The following is a 24,741-nucleotide window of genomic DNA, read 5'->3' on the forward strand; positions in this document are numbered from 1 at the left end:
CGAGATATACAACTTTCTGTCTTTTAACTTCTTATTCTGAATGGAGTAAATTTCAATATGAAACGGTTTCATTTTCAATTGTTTTGAGAGGGTAGTAGTAAATATACATATGAAATAAACGTCAATGATTTCCTTTTTGTAGGTCAAATAGTATTTGCCCTGTTAACTAGATTATTATAGAGAAATAATTCTACACAATTCGTTTCAACTCTATGAGTGGCAAGACTGTTTAAGGAATTTCTATGATGTATCTACCTACCTACTGGAATGGGTTGCTTTGTTGTTAGATCCTACCTTACTGTTTAAAAATTTCACTAGTTTATGTTGACATTGTTGTTCGTGCATTATATTTGCTGAAATAGTGACTTTCTAGTTGTGTTTGGATTATATATAGTGCTTTACTGTTGGGTTTAAAAGCAATTCAATTGTTCTAACCAACATAAATATATGAAATTTCACATATTTTTGTTTTTTTATCATCAAGCCACTGTCGGTGGAGAGGAAGTCATATTCTATCGCAGGTTCCCTGTTTCACCATAATCCGCGCCCACGAACCTAGTTAGCGACTTCAATACAATATGTGTTGTAGATATTGGTTTGCTGATTTCAATACAATATGTGTTGTAGATATTGGTTTGCTGATTTCATTTAGACACTTTTTCACGTCCATGATTTTACTTGTAATAGAGATTACACTAATAACACTTGACGCATGATGTGAAACTTAAAGAAGTGAAATTACTGAAGTTTTTATTTCAGAATATATTTTCACTACAATCTCAAAAAACTTGAAGTAAAAAAAATTAAACTGTTTTATATTGAAATGTCTCCAAAAAACAATTCCAGAAAATGTTGTCTTAGCCCAAAAACTATTTTGGCAACAAATTGATGAAATCATCCATTCTTCAGAGAAATGTGTCCATTCTGTACAAATGATTATTTCGAAGACAAAAAGGAGATTCAGCCTGTTTTTTCTGCTTCCTTGTAACCTTGTAACTCGGTTACATTATTCTGAACCCAGACAAATATTCATATCTAATGAAAACACTTTTCTTAAGCACTGACTGTCATCGTGCGTTTTTCTAAAAAAGTTAACATCATCAGGAGAAGGCTAGTTTTAGCGCCAAGAGACATTATTTTAGTCCTGGTATGGGAAAAGTGATTAAGATTCATTCTATGGCAGAGGTTACAATTCTACCTATCAAGCATTTTTGTATGCTACCGAATATTCCTCTAACATAATCTGCTGCAAAAAACTCATTCTTCATTAATTAATCTTTGATAATAAATATGCTTTATTGTCCAAAGATTCAAACTTATCTACAAAGTTATGAGAAATGATGATGTTTTGCATAAAAAAACATAGTTACATAATGCATATTTTGAAATACATAAAAAAATAATGTAATTAAGCTAAGTAAATATAAAATAAATAAATACAGAGTTTACGATAGAAATAACAATATGAAATGTCTCATTAACAAAGCCTAACCTTGTAGAGAAATTTCAAAGCTCTCTTCCGAAGAACACAAATCAGACTGTAATCAGATTCGAGCATTACACCCCTGAAAATAATTACAATGATAAACATTTCTTTAGAGTACCAAAGTACTAGAACCAAGACGGACGCATATTGGCATACAAGCTTAAATACTCGCTTACTAGCTTAGCGCTTAGCGAAAATGAGGAGGAACATGACGTTAACAAGCTTAAGCCCTTATTGTCAATCATTTCACATTCAATTCTCTCTGATACTATCAATATATGCCGATTGTGATGGCCAAGGTACATATTCGTCACTTTTGTACTAGCAGTACTTTGTTGAAAATCTCAATGAGTCTATCTATATCCATTGAGTAACAAAAAACTATCTATAGTGTTTGTGTAGGAAGCTTGCCTCGACATTGTGTTGATGGCAGAGTGACAGACTTTGTAGTGGATGCCAACGGCGCAAGTACTAAGCCTTTCACTTCCATCCGAGAAGAGAATCGAACAATTAGAACAAATATAGGGCTACTCATTGGGATTAAATAACGAATATTACTTGTGTTATGTTTCGTTTAGAAAACGAGGAAGAAAAATTCACTTCTGTGTAACCCAATCATCTAGAGGAATAATCGTGGAAATGATTTTATAGATAAATTTATTCTCCTTTTTGTGTTTGTATCTATATATTTTCTTATTGATGTCAAGAGATAGATAAAAAAACAGTACCGATAACTTTGATCTTTTCCACATAACCAACCCTGTCTGCGATGTCACAACAACTTTTTCAGTATTACAACAGTTGTGAAGTAATTGAATTAATGTTTGGAGCAGTGAGAATTCAATATTCAATAATAATTTAATCATTTAGTGCAGAAGAAGTAAGCTTGAAGTATGCAAATTAGTTTAGCAAATTGGTGAAGATGATAACAGATGATAACTTGAAATGGCATAGTTAATGGATGTACAGGCAAGGGCCAACACACACACAAGCAACACACTGTTAGGTAATTAAGTGGTTAACTTGTGAGAATAACAAACAACGAAGAAAATACTTAAATCACTGCAATAACACATGCCCTTGCCTGTAGGGGGTGACCTAGTGTCCATATAAATCCCCTTAACAACACTGGCTGGGATTTTGGCTTTCAACCACCAATGTGCATACAGGCCAGATTTGTACATAGCAGGATTTTCTTCCACCTCTGCTCTTTCCTCAGTTGATTCATCCAAGAGACAACCTGCAGACTGGGACTTTTGAGGTCCACTATCTTGTGACATCAAGGGCGCAATATACAATTTGGAATGGAGTTTACGTTGGGAGCCCCACTTTTTAGGATTAATATCAATGCTGGAAGTAACCGATGTTTTGGAGTGATTAAAAGATCCTGCCATAACATTTTCTGGAGTAAAATCCTGCCCTGAAGTTCTTGGGGTTGATCCAAAGGGGGAAGTGCATGGGCACTCGAATTCGAAGTCTCTGGCCTCAATATCACTCAAAGATATCATTTCACGGTTATCACGTGGTAAATCCCCGAATTTATGGAATAATTTTGCCATGTCCATACTGACTCGAATTTGTGAGGAACCTAGTGATGGATCATCATTGACATTGGCAGAATCTGGAGAGTTTAGGGTACAACTTCCAGCCATACCAGAGTCTGATGATCTAGGACTGTGACAGTAGTCCATGCAGCATCGACAAAACGATTGTTGTGATGTGGTTTGATTTGACATTTTTATGTACTGTGAGCTAACACACATACTTTTTTTGGGATTTCTGCTTGGGTTAATATGAAGACTGCTTCGACGTCTCGGTTTATCAGAGTTAATACTGTGTTTACGAAATCCTACATTTTCGAGATTGAGACTAACAGTTTGTGGTATTACTTGCACGTCATTCTTGAGGAACATTGTAGGTGGTTTCAGAACGTTATCAGAAGATAATTCCTCGATAGTACTTCCGATAGAATCGGTTTTGTCAAATTCTCCATCAAAGTTGTATAACAGTTCTGCCACCATTTTATCTGGTAAGGGTAATGTATTAATTGGAAGTTCTAGATTACTTGAATGAGTTGCTGTGTTCGAATCATTGGACAACCTATTTTCTTCCTGCACATCTTTCTTCCTAGTTATGTTATTATCACTATTGGACCAAGTAGGAATATAGATAGTAGTTAGGCTACTTTGATTGAATTTATTTCCAACTAATTTAGTTGGACAGCTCTGTCTAGTTACAGGAACATATTCATCTGGTAAGGTGAGATTGTTCAATTCCAAGCTGTCTTTGAGATTCGGTAAATTTTCACAAGCCATAAAAGGTATTCGTTCAGGATAACATGAACTCGCTTCTGATTCCTCAGATCTTTGCTTCCTCAATTGTATCATAGCAGTAGAAACTAACACACTGGGATTTCTGGAGCTTTTAGTCGTATTTATTTCTTCAGATGATGGAACACCATAGTCTATAAAGCTTTCATATTTTGTTTCATGCTGCTCTATACCTGTTTGAGGGTTATAATATCTTATGTATCCAAAAGGATTACTCGTACTACTAGACGTTCCTGATCGATTTGTTATTTGTTTCTTGAATTTGAACTCACTATCACTGGAATCAGAATCAGAACTATCACTATCACAATCACTATCGCAATTAATAATACTATCTCTACAGTGAATATCTTTAGTAAATATACTTATTTCAGTCTTATGGTGTCGAATCCTCACCAAACTCAAGTTCATTTTGTTTAAATATTCCGAATACAGTAACTGTTTCAAAAGTTTTCTCGTTATCATTCTCGCTTTGATGAGCCTCTGATAGTACTTGTTCAGAGCAGCGTAAGGAGCTGCAGAAGGATAGTGATCAGGAGGATAGGTAGGCCTATAGTAGAGATTGGTCTTAAAGCCTAGTATCGATGTTCGGTTACAGTAACCCCTTTGATTCATCTGGGGAATCTGTAGGAATATGAAAAATTTATTCACAAAGTAGATATATAAAGAATAAATTATTTTCACGGATATAGTAAAGTATTTTGTGAGTGAAGATGATGTAATAACATGTAACAGCAATATAACAAAATACCTAACAATAAAAAAAAATAATTATACGAGATTCAAAACACAACTAAAAAAAATATATCTTGAAATAGGTATACAATTTTATCATAACTTGAATTAGGCTTCCTGCTGTTTCACGATATGGTACACCTTTTGATTTTTTTATTTGTTGTATTATTTTTATAGTTTTTTTTATTTGTATGTTACACTGTCTTTACTATAAACATATAATGTTTCTTGGGATCAATAAAATTTATTATTATTATGTAACAAACGCTGAAAGTTTATATTGCATTTTCATAATTGAATTATAGCTTTAAAATCTGTAATTCACACTCGCAGGCCATAGATACATAGATGATATCGAAACCTAGGCGTCAATAAAAAAACCTCATCATGTATTTCATAGACATCTTATACTGAAAAATCACTTCCAGGTATGTCTAATTGATAATTCAAAGAATGGAATTTATTGCATTTAAAATCACTTTATTTATTGTAGATAGAAAATAGTTAGTGATTTAAAGGGTATTGAAAATAAATGCCTGATAATAACTGATTACTCTATTGTTTTTATAACAGACAGATAAAAATGCAATTTTTAATAAAAGTAGTGAAATACTGAATACTCACATGAGGTGGTGGCTGTGGAACAAACTGTGCCTGAGATGGTGATACTTTCTGACTAATATTTGAAGCAGTTGAACTTCTCGGCATGTGTTTACATAGTAACTCTACCCAATGATCAGCTTCTTCCTTACTCTGACAAACGGCAACTCTTTTATCTATCATGGGTGCGCTGATTTCGAAGGCGTTTTTATACTGATCGGTGTCTTCAAGTCTATTAATCATCAAGCCAGATAAAAATAATTTTCCCTTGAATAAAATTCAATGTTATTATATAGTATTTTTATAACTATTGTATAGAATACCTCATAAATGAAAGCACTCAACCTGTGACTGACAGATAGTATGACCAAAGTGGATGGAAATAATACAAAGTATCTATCATGATGTTGAGGACCCACAGCGACTGATCCCATGTATATGATATCTCCAAGTGTGGTTAGGCTAGGACCTTCCCAACCCCTTACAGGTCCTGTTAAAACTTGTAGCTCCAATTCTTTCTGTCTCCTGGTAGCTGAGCAAGACGACTATAAACGATGGAAAAATTTATGTATGAAGTATATTTGACTGGTTGGTAGTAGAAAGAAAATTTGAAATGAATGAATTATGAACTGATTTATTAAAGTTTTGTCACTGAAGTGAGAAACACTTCTTTCCTTGAAATTACAAAAGGTTATCTTCTATACAAGAAGAGCAATTATATTTTCAGTCTTTCCATATGATGTTTATACTAGAAAGTTAACTACAATTTACATCAGAAAAATGACATGTCATTTGATCGTGGAACTCGATTTGTGTAGATTACACTGCCTTGAAAATTGTGTTTGAATGGAAAAACTGAATAAACTCGTGATATTTTGGTGCAATGATTTATTATATCTTCTAACATGGATTATCAGCACTCCATTAATCAACTTTTACTTTTGAGGGCAACATCATATCCTTTGCCACTGTGAAACGCTGATATAACGATTTCAATTATGGCCATCATTCGTTTACCAGTGAAAGTATTGAGACGATAATGAAATAGCTGAATAGCATATTATGTTTCATCTGAGTATCCATGTTAACATAATGTCATATAAGAAAGGCATACAAGGTACTGTATTGAAATAGATCAAGGACTACCTAACGGATCGCAAACAGATCACCAAAGTGAATGTATTCTCGGCTCCCATCACCAATAACTTCGGTGTACCACAGGGAAGTGTCTTGGGTCCTTTATAATTCCTATGCTATATCAATGATATACAATACTATCATGACTGTGATTTTCTCAATTTATTTGCAGATGATACGTTACTGTCAATCTCAGGCATTGATCTGTATGGTACTATCAACAAGATGAACGATTCCCTATCAAAACTACAAGTATATTTTAATATTAACAAAATGAAACTCAATGTGACAAAATGTAAGGCGATGATCCTAAACTTTAAATACAAAAACATCAACTCAAAACAACTCAATCTGGAAATAAATTACAATGAAATTGAATTCATAAACCAGTTTAAATATCTAAATTCATACTTGATAATAGCCTATTATTGCATGAACATTTTTCCTACATAAGTAAAAAAAATAGAATTTTCTTATGCCTTTCAACATATTCCAAAATTACAGTATATAACATCTTTATCCAGCCCCACTTTGATTATTGTGGTAGCTTACTATACTCCCTTGATTCCAATAAAATCTAACAACTACAAAAGCTGCAAAATCGCGGTATGAGCATAATACTGAAGTGTAATCGGTTTACCAGCATTGCAGCGATGTTAGATTGTTTGCAGTGGGTATCGGTGAAAAACAAATTTTATAAATTAACAATGATTTTTATTCATAAGATATTACATAAACTACTTCCAGATTATCTAAGTTAATTTACTATGATTAACTCCCAAGTACATAACTATACTACTAGAGGAAATAATACGTTTCATCTCCCTAATTGGAAAATGGCAAATTCAATGAAATTACTATTCTATAAAGGACTCGATGAGTTCTATAACCTACCACAAGACATCAAGCAATCTAATACCATTTATGTATTTAAAACGAGGATCAGTAAACATATCCAGTCACTATAAATCACCAGAATGTATTACAACATAATCAATCTTGTTCACACGAATTTATATACTTCAAGTGTATTATTTCATTTTTTAGTATTTGTGTTTCTTTTTATTATATAACCATTAGTCTAGAAACAAGTTTGTATAGCTTTTTTTTAATATTAGGACATGTCTTACTAAATAATAGGTAAAGTTCTTCTTAACTTATTTCGAGTTCTAATTTCAACTCGAACGAATGTCTGGCCACTTAGCTATCATAACATATATTAGGCTTTCCACTGTTTCACGATATGATACTCTTTTTTCTAACGGTTAGTTATTTTCTGATTTCATCCTTTATAAAAAAAAAACCTATTCCCAGTTTAGAACATGTCAATAAAATGACAATAACGTATTATGAAATAGAATGATATTATAAATCTCGATGGAAAATCAAGGAAAATCAAGGAAAAGGATAGGAAAATCAAGAAAACATAACCTATTTTAAGACAAGAATAAAAAAACTACAATATGCAATCGAGTGAAAATGCTGAGTGGATATATTCAAAGTTATGCATGTCTTCAAGGCTTTGGATATCAGAAATTCTTTTAATTTAGTTTTGACTTGAAAACACTCTGGTATTTTATTATAGGCATACACTTATGACGAAAAATAATATATTTCTTTTTTCAAATGAAAACTCTGGGATCTGTTTTTGATCATCCTAGAGGCTTTGATACCATTAATCATGACGTGCTTCTGAAAAACTTTTATGATTTAGGTATTTGCAACCCTAATCTGAGTGTGTTTGTGTGTCTGGAAAGTAGTTCAGATATCTCTGTATATATACAGGATAAATAAATAAATGGTTCACGTACCTCAAATTACCGTAACTGAAATAAATACAAAAAATGTGGTAGTCTTCCAAAGAAAGAAAGGAAGCAAGCAATTTCAAAGTAGAAAGCCAAAACCTTTCTTTGACAAAAATTAATCTCTCCAAAAAATATACCCTTTCAATGGAAATAAATAATTCCTAACTAGTTTCTACAAAACAGAAACCCTTTCACAAACTCAATCCGTTTTTGAATGAGAAAGTTTTTGGGGTAAAGGGCGTTCATAACACTCCCAACTTGATTATGATGAAAAATATCTCATACGACTGCCAAGTAATTTGATTTTTACTCGTCTTTTTTGAAGAAGAGAAACGTAAAATTCATTTTCATGCAAGTATACAAACCACACTTTTTTTTGTTACTACAGAATTTTTGGATTATTTCTACAAAAAAGGGTACTCGGTTTTAAATCCGATCCAGATGTTAATTGAAGATTTCTTTTCAAACTAATCTTTCATGGAACTATCTTCTGTAAGATCGATAAAACTATCTTTTAGTGATTGTTTGAAGGTGATTGACAATGTTTCATGGTGAATTTCACTAGTTCGGACTTCCATTGTCTAATATGTAAAATGATTTGAAATCCCTGAAACAACTGTCGTGTCATCACTCGAAGACGTTATTAGATATTAACAATCGAAACGTCGTGAACTAACGTGGCTTGGAATCTCTTAACTTTTTTATTTTTTATTTATATTTATTTGTATTTCTTTATTTTTGTTCAATCGTTTTTAATTTTACTTGTATTTTATTTCACTATTATTTCATTTCAGGTTATTTTTGCTTAGTATAATTTTTATTTTCAGCTATTTATTTCTAATTCTTCTTTTTCAGTTGTTTCGGGATTTCAAATCATTTTACATATTAGACAATGGAAGTCCGAACTAGTGAAATTTATATTTTAGTGAGGTTTCTGAAAAAGGATTTCTGATCCAGTACACTGTTGAATAATCTTCAGAGAAATACTTCTTGAAGCTTTTTTGAAGGCCTTCCATGTGAACAATGACACACATCTGGCATTGGAGATATTTCATTTTCTTCAAAAAATGATGATGGAGTGGGAAATGCAGATAAATTCTCCTGTATTTGAAGGAGTTTATTTTGTTACTGGCTGTGAAGGCTGTTGTGTTTGGTCCCTGAAGTCCCAAGTTTGAGTTTGTCAAAAATGTCGGCTAGATACGCCAATATTGACAACCATTTTTCATCAACAAACAATTTTGTCATTTCATGATTTTTTTCACTTAAAAAGCTAATGTCCTGCATAGACGGAATCTCTTGCTAAAAGTTCATGAAAGAACCTGGTAAGAGCGGCGATCACGCTAAGGCGTGAATTATCTTATTCAATATGGGACAGGCGTACAACATAGCTGGTCTTATTACATGTTTGTAAATAAGCCATTTGTTGTCGTCAATACTGAGCTCGGAGTTTCGTGCAATGAGCGGACACGTGCGTTTTATCGCGTCAGCCGCTCGTTGCATTGCCAGCCTGAAGTGTTCCTGAAAATTTAGACGTCTATTCAGGATAACTCCCAAATATCGCACGCTTCTCTGCTCAATGACGATTTTGCGTTTGATTCGCAACTCTCCGAAGCTCTTTATGTTGGTACATTTCTTCGTGAAGTTGATGAGCTCAGTTTTCGAACATTTCTTCGTGAAGTTGATGAGCTCAGTTTTCGATGTGTTAATCTCAATTTTATTTCTGTCAAAATACGGCACCACCATCCTGTCGAGGTGGATCTGTATTTGCTGCTTAGCTACCTCGCTCAAGAACAAATGTGCGTAAATTGCGGTATCGTCTGCGAAGGCACTCACATTCGTTTGCGAAAACATGGGAAAGTCATGCGTGTACAATGAGTACAGATGCTGTGATAGGCAGGTGGGTAATAGGCAAGTGGGTAATGGTGGGTAATAGGCAAGTGGGTAATAGGCAGGTGTAATGTGCAGATGTGGTTTGGTTGACTCTAACACGGAAAGTTCGGTTGCTCAGGTAGGATTCAAGAATCCTAATCTCGAATAAAGGCATGCCTGCCGATTACATTTTGGCGACAAACCCTTCCGTCGTTACCTTGTGAAAGGTTTTCTGAATGCCCAGCAGGATCATAACTGTATTGTTTCCCTGATGGAAAGATTCCTTTATCCCGTGAACAAATCGGATCAATTACGAGGTCGTGTTTCGGCCACGCCGGAACCCGAATTGCTCTTTCGGGGCGTGACCACAACGTTGACACTGGTGGCACTGCAGCAGGGTTCTGCTATTGTTTCATAGCTCCCAAGAAATTCTGGTATGTAAGACATACCTTACATTGCGTTTGAGGAAGCTCAGCGAGAGCTCCTTGTTTGTGATAACCATGTATAGCGGACGACGATCCGTTCTGAGTCCTCAGTTTTTGGGTCTGAGTCCAACCCCCGAAGGACAAACGCATGTATTTTGTCCTCCGAAAGTGTGTATGGAACTCCATATTTCATCTTTAATAGTGTTTACTATCGAGTGCTGGTACTTACGGGATTTGGTGTATATGAGGGTTGACTTCCCGGTATATTTCACCAAGAAATTTTCCTCCAACTTGCTTTTTAGCTTTTCCATGGGCTCTTTGTTTACGGGTATTATGCCATTGACAACAATCAGAGAAAGACTCCTGCCTTTCAGCCTTGCATTTAGTTTCCTCTTGCTTTATTTGGAATCTACCGGGGTGTCTTTCTGGGAACAATAAATCATCTTTACTTACGAGGGTGGGGTAGAAAGGGAAGGACAGTCTTCTATCCGTCCTGTAGTCCTTGGTCATATGGTCTTTTGTGGCGTCCTCAAAATCCCTGCCAACTCCTGTAATCTTCTGATTTCCTTTTCTGCCTTGAGGATGAACAGTTTCCGGTAGTGATTCCTGACGGTGTTAATCTGGCTTTGTCTCATCGCAAGTAAAAGAAAATCTTCAAGGGCAGGGTTAACCTATCTTTTAGTGTTACAAAACGGGCTGACTTTTTCGTTAATTTTCTCTACGGTTTTCTTTTTGATGAGGTATATCTTGGCTTGTAGGTCCTATAGGTCCTTGATCACGACGTTGCCAAGGCTAGGGTTTAAATCCTCTACTGTGGGTCTAGAGTTGGGGGGTCAGACTTCTTCCTGACCCTCCTCCTTTTCCTCTCAGGAGGAGTTTATTCCTCCTCTTCGCTGGAGGATACGCCCTTTCTGAGAGGGGGGACTTTCTCCTCTTGCATAATCATTTGGACTTGGCCTTAATCAATGATTCGGCATTGTCCCTTGGAGTTTGAAAGCCAGTTGCAAAAGGCACGCTGATATATATATATATATATATATATATATATATATACACATATGTATATATACACATATGTATATATATATATATATATATATATATATATATATATATGTATGTATATATATATATATATATACACATATGTATATGTATATATATATATATATATATATATATATATATATATATATATATATATATATATATATATATATATAAAAGCTCATCATTTAGAGGTTGCATCAAATCTTCCAACTGAAACTTTTCTTGCAGCATTTTGTCATTTTGTTACCAGAAGTAACAATAAAAAGTAGATCTAAAATTATTTTAGACTGTGGAAGTAATTTTGTTGGTACTAGTAAATACCAATAGAATGGAAATTCAATTCTACTGCCGCCAGTCATATGGGTGGAATTTGAATAAATATAAAATATATCAAGTCACAACTGATTCGTATCATAGGAAATCAAATATTAACTACTTTTAAAGAGTTCTCAACTGTGTTAAGACATATTGAATTTGTTCCTAATTCACACCCATTATGCCCCGTTAGCTCGAATCCGAATGATTTAGCAGTATTAATTTGCTTCCGCACACTCCGCGAATAAGTCAGTCGTGAGTGAGGGACACCAGCGAATCGATTGATTGACCCTGTGCGAATTCTCATTTCAAATGAAATAAAATAGCCCTTGGTGTATGTGTTTCCTCTGACAAACGTGCTATTATATACTTGAAATTATCTTGCTGCCTTCTGATCAAGAGGAAGCAGGTGAAGTGACTAGTGTGCCCCTTTTTTAAAAGTTGTATTCTTGAAAACTTGGGCATGTCAACCTACTCCCAAATTATACTTAGCATTTTGGTATAATTTGCGATCTACATACATAACTGAACAATTAACCTAATTTCGAATGAGAAAAAATTCATAACATCAATCCTATAGTAAGTAATTTTGGTCTATCATTCATTATGATAAATACTGATTTTTCGATCAAATTTGTTGTGCACAAGCCAACACTTTTCATTCATCATAAGTTAACATAACAATTTCCAATATGCAAGATTACTGTTCCAGAAATGGATTAATTCTAAACAAGTTGAAAACGAATACTGTCATATTTTCTTTTACAGATATGAAATGTAGTATTCTAGTGAAGTCGATTTGACAAAAGAGGTGTACAAAATTGTTGGACTTGACCATATTGATTTTTTTTTTAAATAAACTATCCAGGCACTGTTTTGTCACCTGAAATTCATGTAATTTTGTCACTTTGGATATTTTGATGAATACCTATTATTATGCATAAGTTCAATTATTGTACAGTTTGCAATGGTAACTGTAGTAGAATAAAGGATATACTAATTATTTATAAGATGATACTCAGAATTATGTGTTTAAAAAAGTATGGAAAATGTAGAGAATTATTCAAATAGTTCAAGATTTCAACTGAGACATCCCTGTTTGTCTTAAATTTTGTTATGTACATTAAAAAACAGCAACAAGTTTCATATATTCTCAATAAACTACTATAATACTTTATTAACGAAAATACATGAAAACTGTGACATAAAAATATTACAAGTTATATCACATTGTATCACCCACAAGATCACATTGTAAAAATATTGCTATCGAATGTGCAATCAAATATCACATTTATTTTGTAATTCTCAAAGGGAAACAACACCGACTATATTTTTGAAGTAGTTTATTGAATACTTCCGAACCAGGTGCATCCATAATGATGTATGTGGTCCAATAAAAGAAGAAAGTATTGGTGCTTCTATATATATTTTACTGCTGAAAGATGATTTTTCTCATCATAAAACTTTTTTTTTCTGGACATCGAGTGTCCAGTGTGATTTGTGAACTGAAAGCCTCCTGAAAGTCTCCCCAAGGAACTCAATCATTTGAAAAACGCTTTCAAAGGCAATAGGCATAGTGAAACTGATTTCTAGTAGGCAGTAGGTCCCAGAAAATAAAAGCCCAAGACTACTCCAATAGACCTGTCAATGGAAAAAATATCCTGCCATGTGTGAAGAGTGTTACCAACCAAATTGAAACACCAAGGGCGTTACTAAAGACACAGAATAAATTTCAATTGAAATGAAGAGAGAACCGGCACTTAAGCCTCGTATCAGGTAATTAAATTCAACCAATAGGAACGATGCCACACTCACCACCAATGGAATAGATTCAAAGACCCAGAACAATTCTGTATTATCTGTTTTGCACAACACTTCGTCTGTTGCTTCATCACCTTTGATGTATACTACAGTCATAGACGAAACGATAGTCATAAAAACTTGAAAATCACAGCCAACAACTCCAGAAAATAGCTTTGACAAAGTTCCGATTATGTGTTCAAGGTATTTGGTTCAAGTGTGTTTTGGTTAGTTGGTTAAGGCACAATCAGCCGCTTTTGTCATCAACAGATACTGAGTATGTAGTTTTGAGCCTGAGTAAAAATGAAGCTTGCTGGATAAAAATGTGCTTCAAGCTATGAAACAAAATAGCGACCAACCAGTTGTCATATTTGAGAATAGTCAGCCATCAAAGTGGTTAAAAATTCCGAAAATCATTTCAGAAGAAAACACAGATACCAAACTTTTTATACATATGTGAAAAAATATCAGCAGGAGAGTTTGATATTTCTTCTGAAAACCAGATTGCTGATATGACTAAGCCACTGAGAAAAATACTAAAAATTATGCTCAAGATTAATAGGCATGAATGTTTTTTTTATTGAGAGGTGGTATTGAGATAACAATCAAGAATTAAATAACAGATCAGAATGTCATAAGTATAAGATGATTATTGTTTTATTCTTTTGGTTTTACACTTTCATATATTCAGTTTGAGAAAATATTTGAATCCTATATTCAACTGAAAAGTATGCACTCGTAATACATTGAATACTATATACGTTTTTACTTTTCTTTTGCACTATGCAGAGACAGATTGAACTGATTTTTCACGTAATTGTAAATATCACTGGAGTTCAATTCCAACATCAAACCATTAACGGTTTGGTGTTGGGATTAGGCTCAAGTAATATTCATTACTACACCAAAGGTGTATCACAAAAAAGTAATTGTAAGTCTTATTTTATGTGTATTTGACAGGTCTATGTGTCAAAATTTGATACATTCAGAAAATAATATTGAATTACTGATTACAGCAAGATGATCTGCCACTTGATATTTAAATTTAACAATAGTGACATGTTTTGATACTTACCGCAATATCTTTATATATACTGACAGATCTCTGAGTATCACCCCTATCTGGATGACATTCTTCCACATGTCTTTCTAATTCCTGCATCATTCCAGAGTATTTATCCAACCTTCTGAAAGGTTTACTCAACATTGTAGTTAATACTAGAACACCAGGACTTGTTGCGCCCTTGGATTCCATATATTTGGTGAGATCTTCTCTGTAAATAGTAAAAGCATCATTTCTGAAATCTGTACACTGTATTCAAACAAAGTAATCAGATTAAAAAAAAACATTTCCTTAAAACAATACAAACTTGAAGAATGAAACAAAGATTCAAACAGGGAATGAAACAAACATTCAAGCAGGGGCTCGTATTGCCTTTATTAGATATTGATTAGACATTGATTAGACTGTAATTCATTTTGCGAAACATTCAGGTTCAGGTGGGGAAAATGTTGTCTACTGCATTGGTAAAATCACTGTCAACAATTCATGAGACCACAGATCAGGAAGGGTTATGTAAAAGAGGTTATGAAAAAAAAAATCATCATGAGTTTTCTATATCTCCAGGAGTTGCCAACTTGGTTGGTGAACCGCGCGTCGAGAAGAATTGCAGGCCTGGTTCAGATGGGGAAAATGTTGTCTACTGCATATGAATTGATAACATCACTATTAACAATTTATAAGGCCATAGATCAGGAAGGGTTATGTGGAAGATGTCATGAAAAAAAATCATCATGAGTTTTCTACATCTCTAGGAGTCGCCAACTTGGTTGGTGAACCGCGCGTTGAGAAGAATTGCAGGTCTGGTTCAGGTGGAGAAAATGTTGTCTACTGCATATGAATTGATAACATCACTATTAACAATTTATAAGGCCACAGATCAGGAAGGGTTATGTGGAAGAGGTTATGAAAAAAAATCATCATGCGTTTTCTACATCTCCAGGAGTCGCCAACTTAGTTGGTGAACCTCGTGTCGAGAAGAATTGCAGTTCTGGTGTCAAGTAAATATGCTTGTTATGGATTTATTCTCCGCCAGAGGTTCCAGTTTTACATTTTTCAGTTTGATTTTCAGCAAAGTATATGATATTCCAACAGGGACTTTCGAACTTTGACAATTGATAATAACTTTCTTGTTGAAGCTGTCAAATTAGTTGACATTTATTTAGACTGCTTTGCCAAATCACAATGGACCGATATAGCATTCAATAACACGTGCAAATAATAGAATTGTTTTTTTTTAGGGACAAAACATAAGCACTAAAGGAAAATCCTTAAGGCGCTCTAAGAGCGATGCCTGTGCGAAAGTAGCGATTCACGTTTTATTTTAATCGCTGGAGATTAAATTCATTTGGAAAAACGTTCTCAGGAAGTTTACTCCCCATGACCGCAGTTCTTCAAATGAAACAGTTCCTAAAAATGAAGTTCGAGGTGTACTGAGTTGAACCTCAAAACGACAAGCAGCCCCAATCCGTCGCGTATTTTTTATATGTATCCTTCTTGGTGGAATCAAATGTGCCAAGTTACTAGAACACCTCCCATGAAAGTATTTATGAAAGAGGGACAAATCTCCAACCCTTCTTCGATGTTCCAGACTATCAAGGTTGCAAGTGATGTTCGTGTCTCCAGTTAGGCGGATGGCTAACTGAAGCTTCAGTTAGCCATCCGCCGAGCGAGAGAGGACTATTCGTCGACGAAACGCAAGATCTGCGAAAATATCGCCGCTGTCTGTGAGAATGTGCAGGAAAATCAGAGGCACTCAACCATAATTTTCATTGGAAAATCATCTTCAGCGATGAGGCCCATTTCTGGCCCAATTCGTGAATCAATCAATAAAATATGCTTTAATGTCATAAGACACAGTTCTTATCGACTAAATCATTGTATAGGTAAAACAAGTTGAAACGTTAAAAACAATAAAATGGTACTGATACAAACTTAATAATAATAAAATATACAAGCCAAGTGCTAGCTAGTAAAATGAATAAGTAGGTACAGCCACACGATGAAAACATATTAAAATCAATCCTACTGAGGAGACAAGCGTATTTTCATGACAACAAAAAGGTTCACTAATAAAAAATTCCTCCATATTGTAGAATGGATGAGTGAATAGCAGTCCTTTAACATGTTTGTGAGTGATTTTCTAGGTATGATTTGAACCGCTGCTGGCTGATTACCCTAAAACCATAGTATTCGAGCCTGCCCAGCAGAGTTCTGTGACGTACACAGTCAAATGCCTTGGATAAGTCACAGAACACTGCTGCGATTGCCTTTCCTTCATTATTTTCATTGTAAACTTTTGTAAGAAAGGAAAATATTGCCATTGGTGCTCTTTTACCTTTGGAATCTAAACTGGTTCTCGCTCAAGATATTATTTTAAACTAATTTTCCAATTATTTAGCCAAAGTACGTATGAGAGATATTGGACGATAATTTAATGTGTCAGCAGGATCGCTTCCTTTGTGTAGTGGTATTATAATTGAAGTTTTCAAAAATTCAGGAAAGTCACCCTGTTGGAATGACTGGTATAGATTTTTTTTATGATAACTTTGACACCATCCATCAGTCAACATGTTCTATTCACATTAAAAAAATTGAATATTTCATTTTGATTTTTTTTTACGTTGTTTCTATAAGATTGTCATGGAACTCTTTTTTATTCCCAATAAACATTTCTAAGTTCAGGTATCCTATGAGAAATGCCATGCAAATTTCTCAGTTTAGAGCTAGAAGACATGGTTTCAAATCTTCATCACTTATTGTATGTAAAATTCATTTCAGGAGAGTAGTTGCAAATTCAGCAAAAATAGAAATTGGCTGATTCAAATCGCATAAGTTAAAAAGGACTCTCTCTCCTCTTTACTTAGAAGAACTTACACAGAATTAGAAACAGCTGGGTGGAAATTTCTATCCATATACGAAAACTTAGTCTATTTCCTTAGGCAGCTGAGTAATAAATCATGTTAAAGTACCTGTTTCATAGGCGTACATAATTGAGTCGGTTAAAAGTGTATTTTTTAAACATTCAATGTTGTTCTACGATTTGATATAACAAATTTCAAAAGACTTTTTATAGTTGCATGTATACGGTGAGTAACAAAAATTTCACAAACTAGCATTATTAACTGATATATTTTTTAAATTAAACACCCAAAATTCTTTTCATTTTTGAATTTCTATTAAAATTTTTAATACTTTCTATGAAAAGCATATTTCAACGTATCACATACATGAACAGCTTACATGACATATATGAGATATTTTGCTCTAAAATGCTTCCATCCAATTCAACAATGGTTTAATTAGGTACTTTATTACCTCCAGAATATGAATTAATGATAAAGCCCTTGTGTCTTAATCACTGTTAGTAGTAAGTTATACTTGGAAAAGTGTTCTATGGACTAAGAATAATCAGTAAACATCTAGAAAAGCGAGCAGATTTATCTCTTTACTTTGCAAATTTTTAATTTTTCATGAGATAGGGAATAATTTTTTGGGGATCCAACAAGAATACAAATGAAATATTTGTTATACAAAAAAGAGTAATGAGAATAATCAATTACAAACATTATAAGGACTCTTGTCGAACAGTTTCTAAGAATAATAACGTCATGACTGTATATGCTCTGTATATTTTTGAATGTTTGATGTATTTGTTTAAAAATAGAGAACTTTTTAATCTAAATGCTACAGAACACGAATACAACACTAGGAGGCATGACCTCATTTATCCATATCATACATTGAGACTTACTGAAAAATCTCCCTATTATATGGCAATTTGATTTTACAACAAGTTGCCAGTATTTTTTAGACATTCTGCTAGTAGCAATAGTAGCAATCAATTAAAAAAAAACATCAAAAAGATACTTGTAGATCTAGAACCCTATTGTGTTGAGGATTTTTTAAAACATCGGTTTTAAAATATAATTGTGTGTGGCGTCATTTTATTACATGTTGTAATTATTTTTTATACAAATAATTGTGGCATTTTATAAAATAAACATTATTATTATCATTATTACTTAGTGTTTGAATTAAAATGGATATTTGTTCTCTTTTCAGTAAAACAAATCAGCAAATGTGCTTCTTCTGTTAACGAAAAGATTATTATTCTTGAAGTGTATAACGCTCGCATCCACCAAAATACTTCGTATACCGTTGATACTCTTGTGGAAATGTGTTCGCAAATGACGGGAGTTTCAAAATCATCGATATATGAATGAAGTTGTGAAAACTTGTAATAAAAAAAAACACTTATTTTATTTGATTTTAAGAAAGAAATACCGACCCTCGACATAATAATGGGAGCGTTGAAAGAAGGTCAAATTATGTCTCCAATCCAATGATAGGCAGACAGAAATTGTGGAAACTTCAAAGGAAATAATTTTCATATGAAAAAAACAAAACAAAAAATCGCTCTTAATCGAAAATTATGAAATTATTTGCTGAAGGAGACATTACCTAAGACAGATATAGATTTCGACTTGAGAACAGAAAGATTTATTATCTAAACGGAACTTGTCTTAACAAAGAATATACCGTAGGAGACATATGGCAGGACAAAAACATTACAAATTCACGTCAAACATTTTTAGAAGCCTGTCATCCACTGGAAAAGAAAAGCGACTGATATTCGAAGTGTTGATGATTTTGTCACAGTATAGCTGAACTGTGGTTTTGTTGAGAGGTGTTTATGGATGTTTGAGTCGAAGCATTCTGGCGATCAGCATGAAGACATGAATGACGATGTGTTTGAAGAATTTTTTAACAAATGTTAGACGTTATACCACCTCAATCTGTGATTGTGATGGATAATGCAGAAAAGTTGAAAGAATACCAAGTAATACATGATATAACGCAGATATCATTGAGTGATGAAAAAACATACCATTTGATAAAAGTATGGTTAAAAAAAATATTGTCCATATTATGTTCAAATAAAGCTCGTTTTATGGAACAGTAGTCGACAAATTTTCACAGAAACGAAATATAATTATTATACTCCTTCTGTCCCTTTAACATTGCTAACTTTTTCCCATTTAACTCGTTTGGGAACTATTAGGAAACAGTATAATCAAATTATCTTCATTGAATATAATAAAACTATATAAAATCAACTGAAGATTGGAGATAAAGTTGTCGAATATCCTTATAGTACTATGTTCAGCATTGTCAATGGTTGAAATAGTAAATAGTGGATGCATATATCCGGTTTTTGTCCACCATTTAAAATTTGTAGATTGAAATAAGAGAGCATTTCCGTCAATCTCCGAGAAAGTTTAATACCATAAAAGGCCCAGGCATAGAGTTTTCTCTGCCTTCCATAATTTAGTTCCCCCATAATGAACAAGAAAGAAAAGAAAAAAAGAACAAAATCATAAACAATCAATTGACTCTGGTCGACTGGGCCCAAACAATTATAATTTTGTGATTGGTCATTTTGTTTGACATTGTGAAACACATGGAAATAATTTGAGTTTGAGTTTCACTGTTGTCATTATTGTTGTTATTTGTTATAGCCAAATTTGAATATGAATTAAATATTTTAAAGAAGCTATTCTACATTAACAAAAATATTTTTTCAAAATATTTCATATGCAAAATAAAAGGAAATATTTTATATCTACATTTCTCATAAATATATATTATTTCAAATAATGCAGATCCTCCTGACGATGCCAGCTAACCAAGTTAACGTCGAGAAACAGTGCTTGAGTTCCAGTGTGGAGAAATTTATCATTAGATTCATTTTACAATTAAGGTTCAAATTCTAGCTATCAAGAATGAGGTTTTGACTACGTTATCTATACAAAAATATGAAAATGTAAAAGCAGTCTGAAGTTCAACTTACCGATATTTATCGAGAATACACACTGCCCTTGGATGCAAGGAGCAATACGTCTGATGAACATTTTTAATTCTTGGAGCCCATGTGAGAAATAACTTGCCAACCTTTTGTTCGTATCCAGGTTTATTAGATTCTATTTCTATCAGATTCAACAGCTGCTGATGGGTTTCCAATACCTCTGTTATATTTCCCGTCAATTGTTTATATTCGTCACATGTCAAACTGTAATTTATAGATACAAATCTGATTTTAGATAACAAGTAATTTATGATAATATATGATAACTTACATTGAACTTTTTTCTAGAGGTTGTAGGAAGTTAGTCACAAGTCCCTCTAGTTCAGTAACATGTGCTTTTTCTGAATCTATAAGATCTTTTAACACAACACTTTTGTACTGATTTTGTTGATTTATAATGGGCTTAGGAGCATCTGAAAATTAAGAGATACTCTAACTAAAACTGTAATTTGGATATTTGAGAAAGTTCAAGTCCTTAATCTAACTTTCAATTCAAATCAAAATAGTTCTTATTCCGTGACATTAAAAATCGTAATTCATGAATGAAGTGTGTGTATTTTCTATAATGTTATCCAATTTGGTACTGAAGAGCCTTAGAGCAAGTGTCTTCAGGCGAAACATCGATGTATACCAGTGGTGATGACAGTGTTCCATGTAAGTGCAATTTGTTACCATTCATTTAAAGTAGAACTCATGTGAATGATATCTGATTTTTATTCCACAACGAATGTTTAAAATACAAATTGAGTACAGAAAAGTATCTTCTGTATAATGCAGTGTTCATATAGAAGTATTTGTTTCGAAATAATTTCTTCCTTTCGTGTAATTCAATGTTTATATGAAAGTAGCTGTTTCAGGAGGACTTTCTTTCAGTTTGTGTCTGAAAGTTACTTCTTTGCATGATCTACACATCCATGTATAGAGTTACTTCCTTCCTTTCTTTGGAAGACTCCCTCATCCTTCTTTTTTTGTATCAAGATGGTGTAGTAGAAAGCCAAAAACTTTCTTTCCCAAAAATTAATCACTCCTAAAAAATATAACCCCTTCAATTCTGAAGACTGTATCAAGGAGATATACATACATACATACAAGAAAAAATATTTCAAAATGATATTTCAAAACATTTATCTCTCCCAACGTACTTACACAGTCAGAGTATTGGTACATCGGATGTTTTTTCCGCTTGGGCCTTTGTTCTAAGATGCAGCTGTTACTAGTTAACAATCTTTCTCTTAGACAAAGCTGTCATACATGCAGTCGAGCCGCGTTGAAATTAATTGAGTCCCAGGCACACTGGGACTCGACTTGGATCAAATCTGTCCAGCACTGACGAGAGGTAATAACTCGAAACTGGTCTGTAGTTTCGAGGTATTCAAAGTTGCAAAGGGAAAAATTTGTGATCTATATTCTAAGGATTTTGTAGCATAGTGTCGAATCCATTCTATGAGGGAATAACCGATGACGATTGTACATTCTAGCATAAAAACCTCGTGAATAGAAACTGATTTAATTATTCTTTCAATCTGTATGTTCTTAATATTTTATTTATTTTTAATAAAATTTCTCTCAACTCAATACTTAATTTTTTTCTCGACACAGGACAAATTTTTATTTTTTTTCATTGTAATTTCCTCTACAATTTTTTTCTTTCTATACATTCAATTTTGTAATATTATGTTATACATAGAAATAACATATGGAATTAAACTTAGATTCAAATCAACTTATACAACATGAAGAGTGCCCGAAGAGTGACAGAAAACTGAAATAACACTGACGTTCAAGTTTGTCAATCTTGAAACTAAATATCTCCAAAATGTACTGTTCTGAATAGTATGCCATCAACTTATGGGATGTTTAATGCACAAAAACGAAATAATTCATTGAAAAATCATGATAATTTGAATGGTTTGAATGGAGAATGTTCCTCCTGACGAAAATCAAGTAGTTTTCATAAAAGAGCTCTGAAACAACGCATTTTAAACTTATCATTTCAACCTTTTTCTTAGAAAAATTATTTTAATACTTAAAAAAGAGTAATGAAATAATGTATTCAACATTTAAAGGGATTCGTTTCTATTTCACCATTTGGCAACATCGGTTATAGCTAATAAAGAACAATGAATCTGTTACCTGTTTGAGACAAACAAAGATGACATATTTCAGAGGCGTGCTGTTCTGTTTACTTATGTTCCGAGTTCCGAGACATTCTGTGACATATGACATTTTGTGCACCTAACCTATCTTCCTCTGTGTTCCTTAAACACACGCTAATATTTAAGGAGGTAATTCTCAGACCCATTTTAAGAAAAAAACTTCCTATAGACGTATGTCTTAAACGCCTTAACTTTTGAGATACAGGGTGGCAAAGTTTTCAAAAATAATCAGTTTTTTAATAATAACTGAGATAATTTGTTGGACATCTTTGGCATATCTGGTACATATATTCCATGCCTCAAGGCGCATTTTCTGATGTACACAAATTTGTATTTTTTCAAACAGTGGCATCCCTACGGGTTTCGCATTGAATATTTTTGGGAAAAAGTACTACGCCAATGCTTTCTTTTCAAAATAAAATCATTTTTAAAATTCTCATTTATTTTTGAGAAAATTTGATCTCCTGGTATTTCTTTGTCCGACGCATGATTTTCACTCAAAAAAATAAAAATCGACAGAAAGCAAATTGAGAAATTAGATCAATTCTAAAATGAATGAGAATCTGAAAATTGCTTCATAACGCATTACCAATTCCCTAATAATATTTGAAAACATAATCTGCAAAAAAATAAATTTTTCACAAAAACGAGTTTTATTTTATTTTGTGACAGTAAGTCTAAACGAATAGCACAAATTTGTTATTTAGTAATAATACCAAAACTGATTATAAAAATTGTTAGAAGTGGCCACCTGCACTTAGTATGCATGCTTCCGCCCTTCTACGCATGGAATTACGCACTCGTTCAAATATTCCCGGCGTATTTCGTATAGTTTCACACGAGGCAACTATTCGCTCTCTTAAATCTTCTAAAGTATTAACGGGAGTTTTATACACAAGAGTTTTAAGGTGACCCCATAAAAAAAAATCTAAACTGTTGAGATCGGGGGATCTTGCTGGCCTTTGCTGAGGTCCTCCGCGACCTATCCAACGATTAGGATAAACTGTATTTAAATGGTTTCGGACAATTACACTGAAATGAGCAGGGGCGCCATCGTGCATGTACCATATTCGATTCCTTAACGCAAGTGGCACATCTTCCAATAACCCAGGTAAGTCTTCTTCGAGAAAGTGTAAATAAGAACGACCATCAAGGCGTCCTGGTAGAAAAAATGGGCCTATTAGATGATCACCTATAATTCCTGCCCATACATTAACCGAAAATTGGTGTTGAAAATGGGTTTCGGTTATTGCATGGGGATTTTCTTCAGCCCATACATGATTGTTATGGAAATTTTGAATGGCATTCCGAGAAAAATTTGCTTCGTCTGTGAACAAAATTTGTGTCTCAAACTGCGGATTCAGTGCAATACTTTGTAGATACCACTGACTGAAGTTCACACGCTGTGGAAAATCTCTGGGGAGTAATGCCTGCACTCTTGAAATATGGTATGGGTATAACAAAAATCAACCAAAATACGCCAAACAATTTGATGACAAATATCCAGAGTTCTAACGATCTTCCTCGTACTCGTCTCCATATTTCCAAGAGGTGCAGTAAATAAATTCTGCTACACGTCATTTATTCCAGGATAACTAAATTTATGTTTTCAAAAATTATTAAGCGGTGCTGCGTTATAACGTAATTTTAATTGAGAACAGTGCATCTGACAACAAACAAATACCTTTTATTATTATGCAACAAATCTGATCTCTTGCTGAGTTTGCTTTCAGTCGATGCACGATACCGCATCAGATTTTTAAGGAATTTATCCTTAAGTAAAGCGATTTTTAATTTTTTGAGCAAAAACCATGCGTCGGACAAAGAAAACCCAGCAAATCAAATGTGCTCAAAAATGTATGAAGATTTCAAAAATAATTTTAAATTCAGGATAAAGCAGTGGCGTAGTGTTTTTTTCGCCAAAAATATACATTTCAAAACTCGTACGTACGCCACTGGCAGAGAAAATTAAAAAAATTGTACATCAGAAAATGCGCCTTGAGGCATGGAACATATGTACTAAATATGCCAAAGATGTCTACAAAATTATCTCAGTTATTATTAAAAAACTGATTATTTTTGAAAACTTTGCCACCCTGTA

At 33.5% G+C, this 24,741-nt stretch overlaps 2 protein-coding genes across 3 annotated transcripts in view; both read right to left on the reverse strand.

Annotated features, from left to right (window-relative positions):
- Positions 1–24,741, reverse strand: part of LOC111511266 (Rho-type guanine nucleotide exchange factor) — a 57,172-nt gene that overhangs the window by 17,541 nt on the left and 14,890 nt on the right. For both annotated transcript variants that reach the window (XM_023167279.2, XM_023167281.2), the window contains exons 4-8: positions 20,756–20,897; positions 20,470–20,688; positions 14,631–14,829; positions 5,475–5,696; positions 5,176–5,418 (exon numbers count right to left, since the gene is read on the reverse strand). In XM_023167279.2, coding sequence (XP_023023047.1) covers positions 5,176–5,418; positions 5,475–5,696; positions 14,631–14,829; positions 20,470–20,688; positions 20,756–20,897 — 1,025 coding nt within the window. The remainder of the gene's footprint in view (positions 1–5,175; positions 5,419–5,474; positions 5,697–14,630; positions 14,830–20,469; positions 20,689–20,755; positions 20,898–24,741) is intronic.
- On the reverse strand, positions 609–5,156 carry LOC141480505 (uncharacterized). The gene has a single exon (XM_074170547.1). It carries the CDS (start codon positions 4,429–4,431, stop codon positions 2,497–2,499), a length of 1,935 nt encoding a protein of 644 aa, XP_074026648.1. The 5' UTR covers positions 4,432–5,156; the 3' UTR covers positions 609–2,496.

The sequence above is a fragment of the Leptinotarsa decemlineata genome, unplaced genomic scaffold, assembly GCF_025532065.1.
Source record: "Leptinotarsa decemlineata unplaced genomic scaffold, Ldec_3_MD MMD2_P_RNA_scaffold_9, whole genome shotgun sequence".
Classification (NCBI taxonomy): Eukaryota; Metazoa; Arthropoda; class Insecta; order Coleoptera; family Chrysomelidae; genus Leptinotarsa; species Leptinotarsa decemlineata.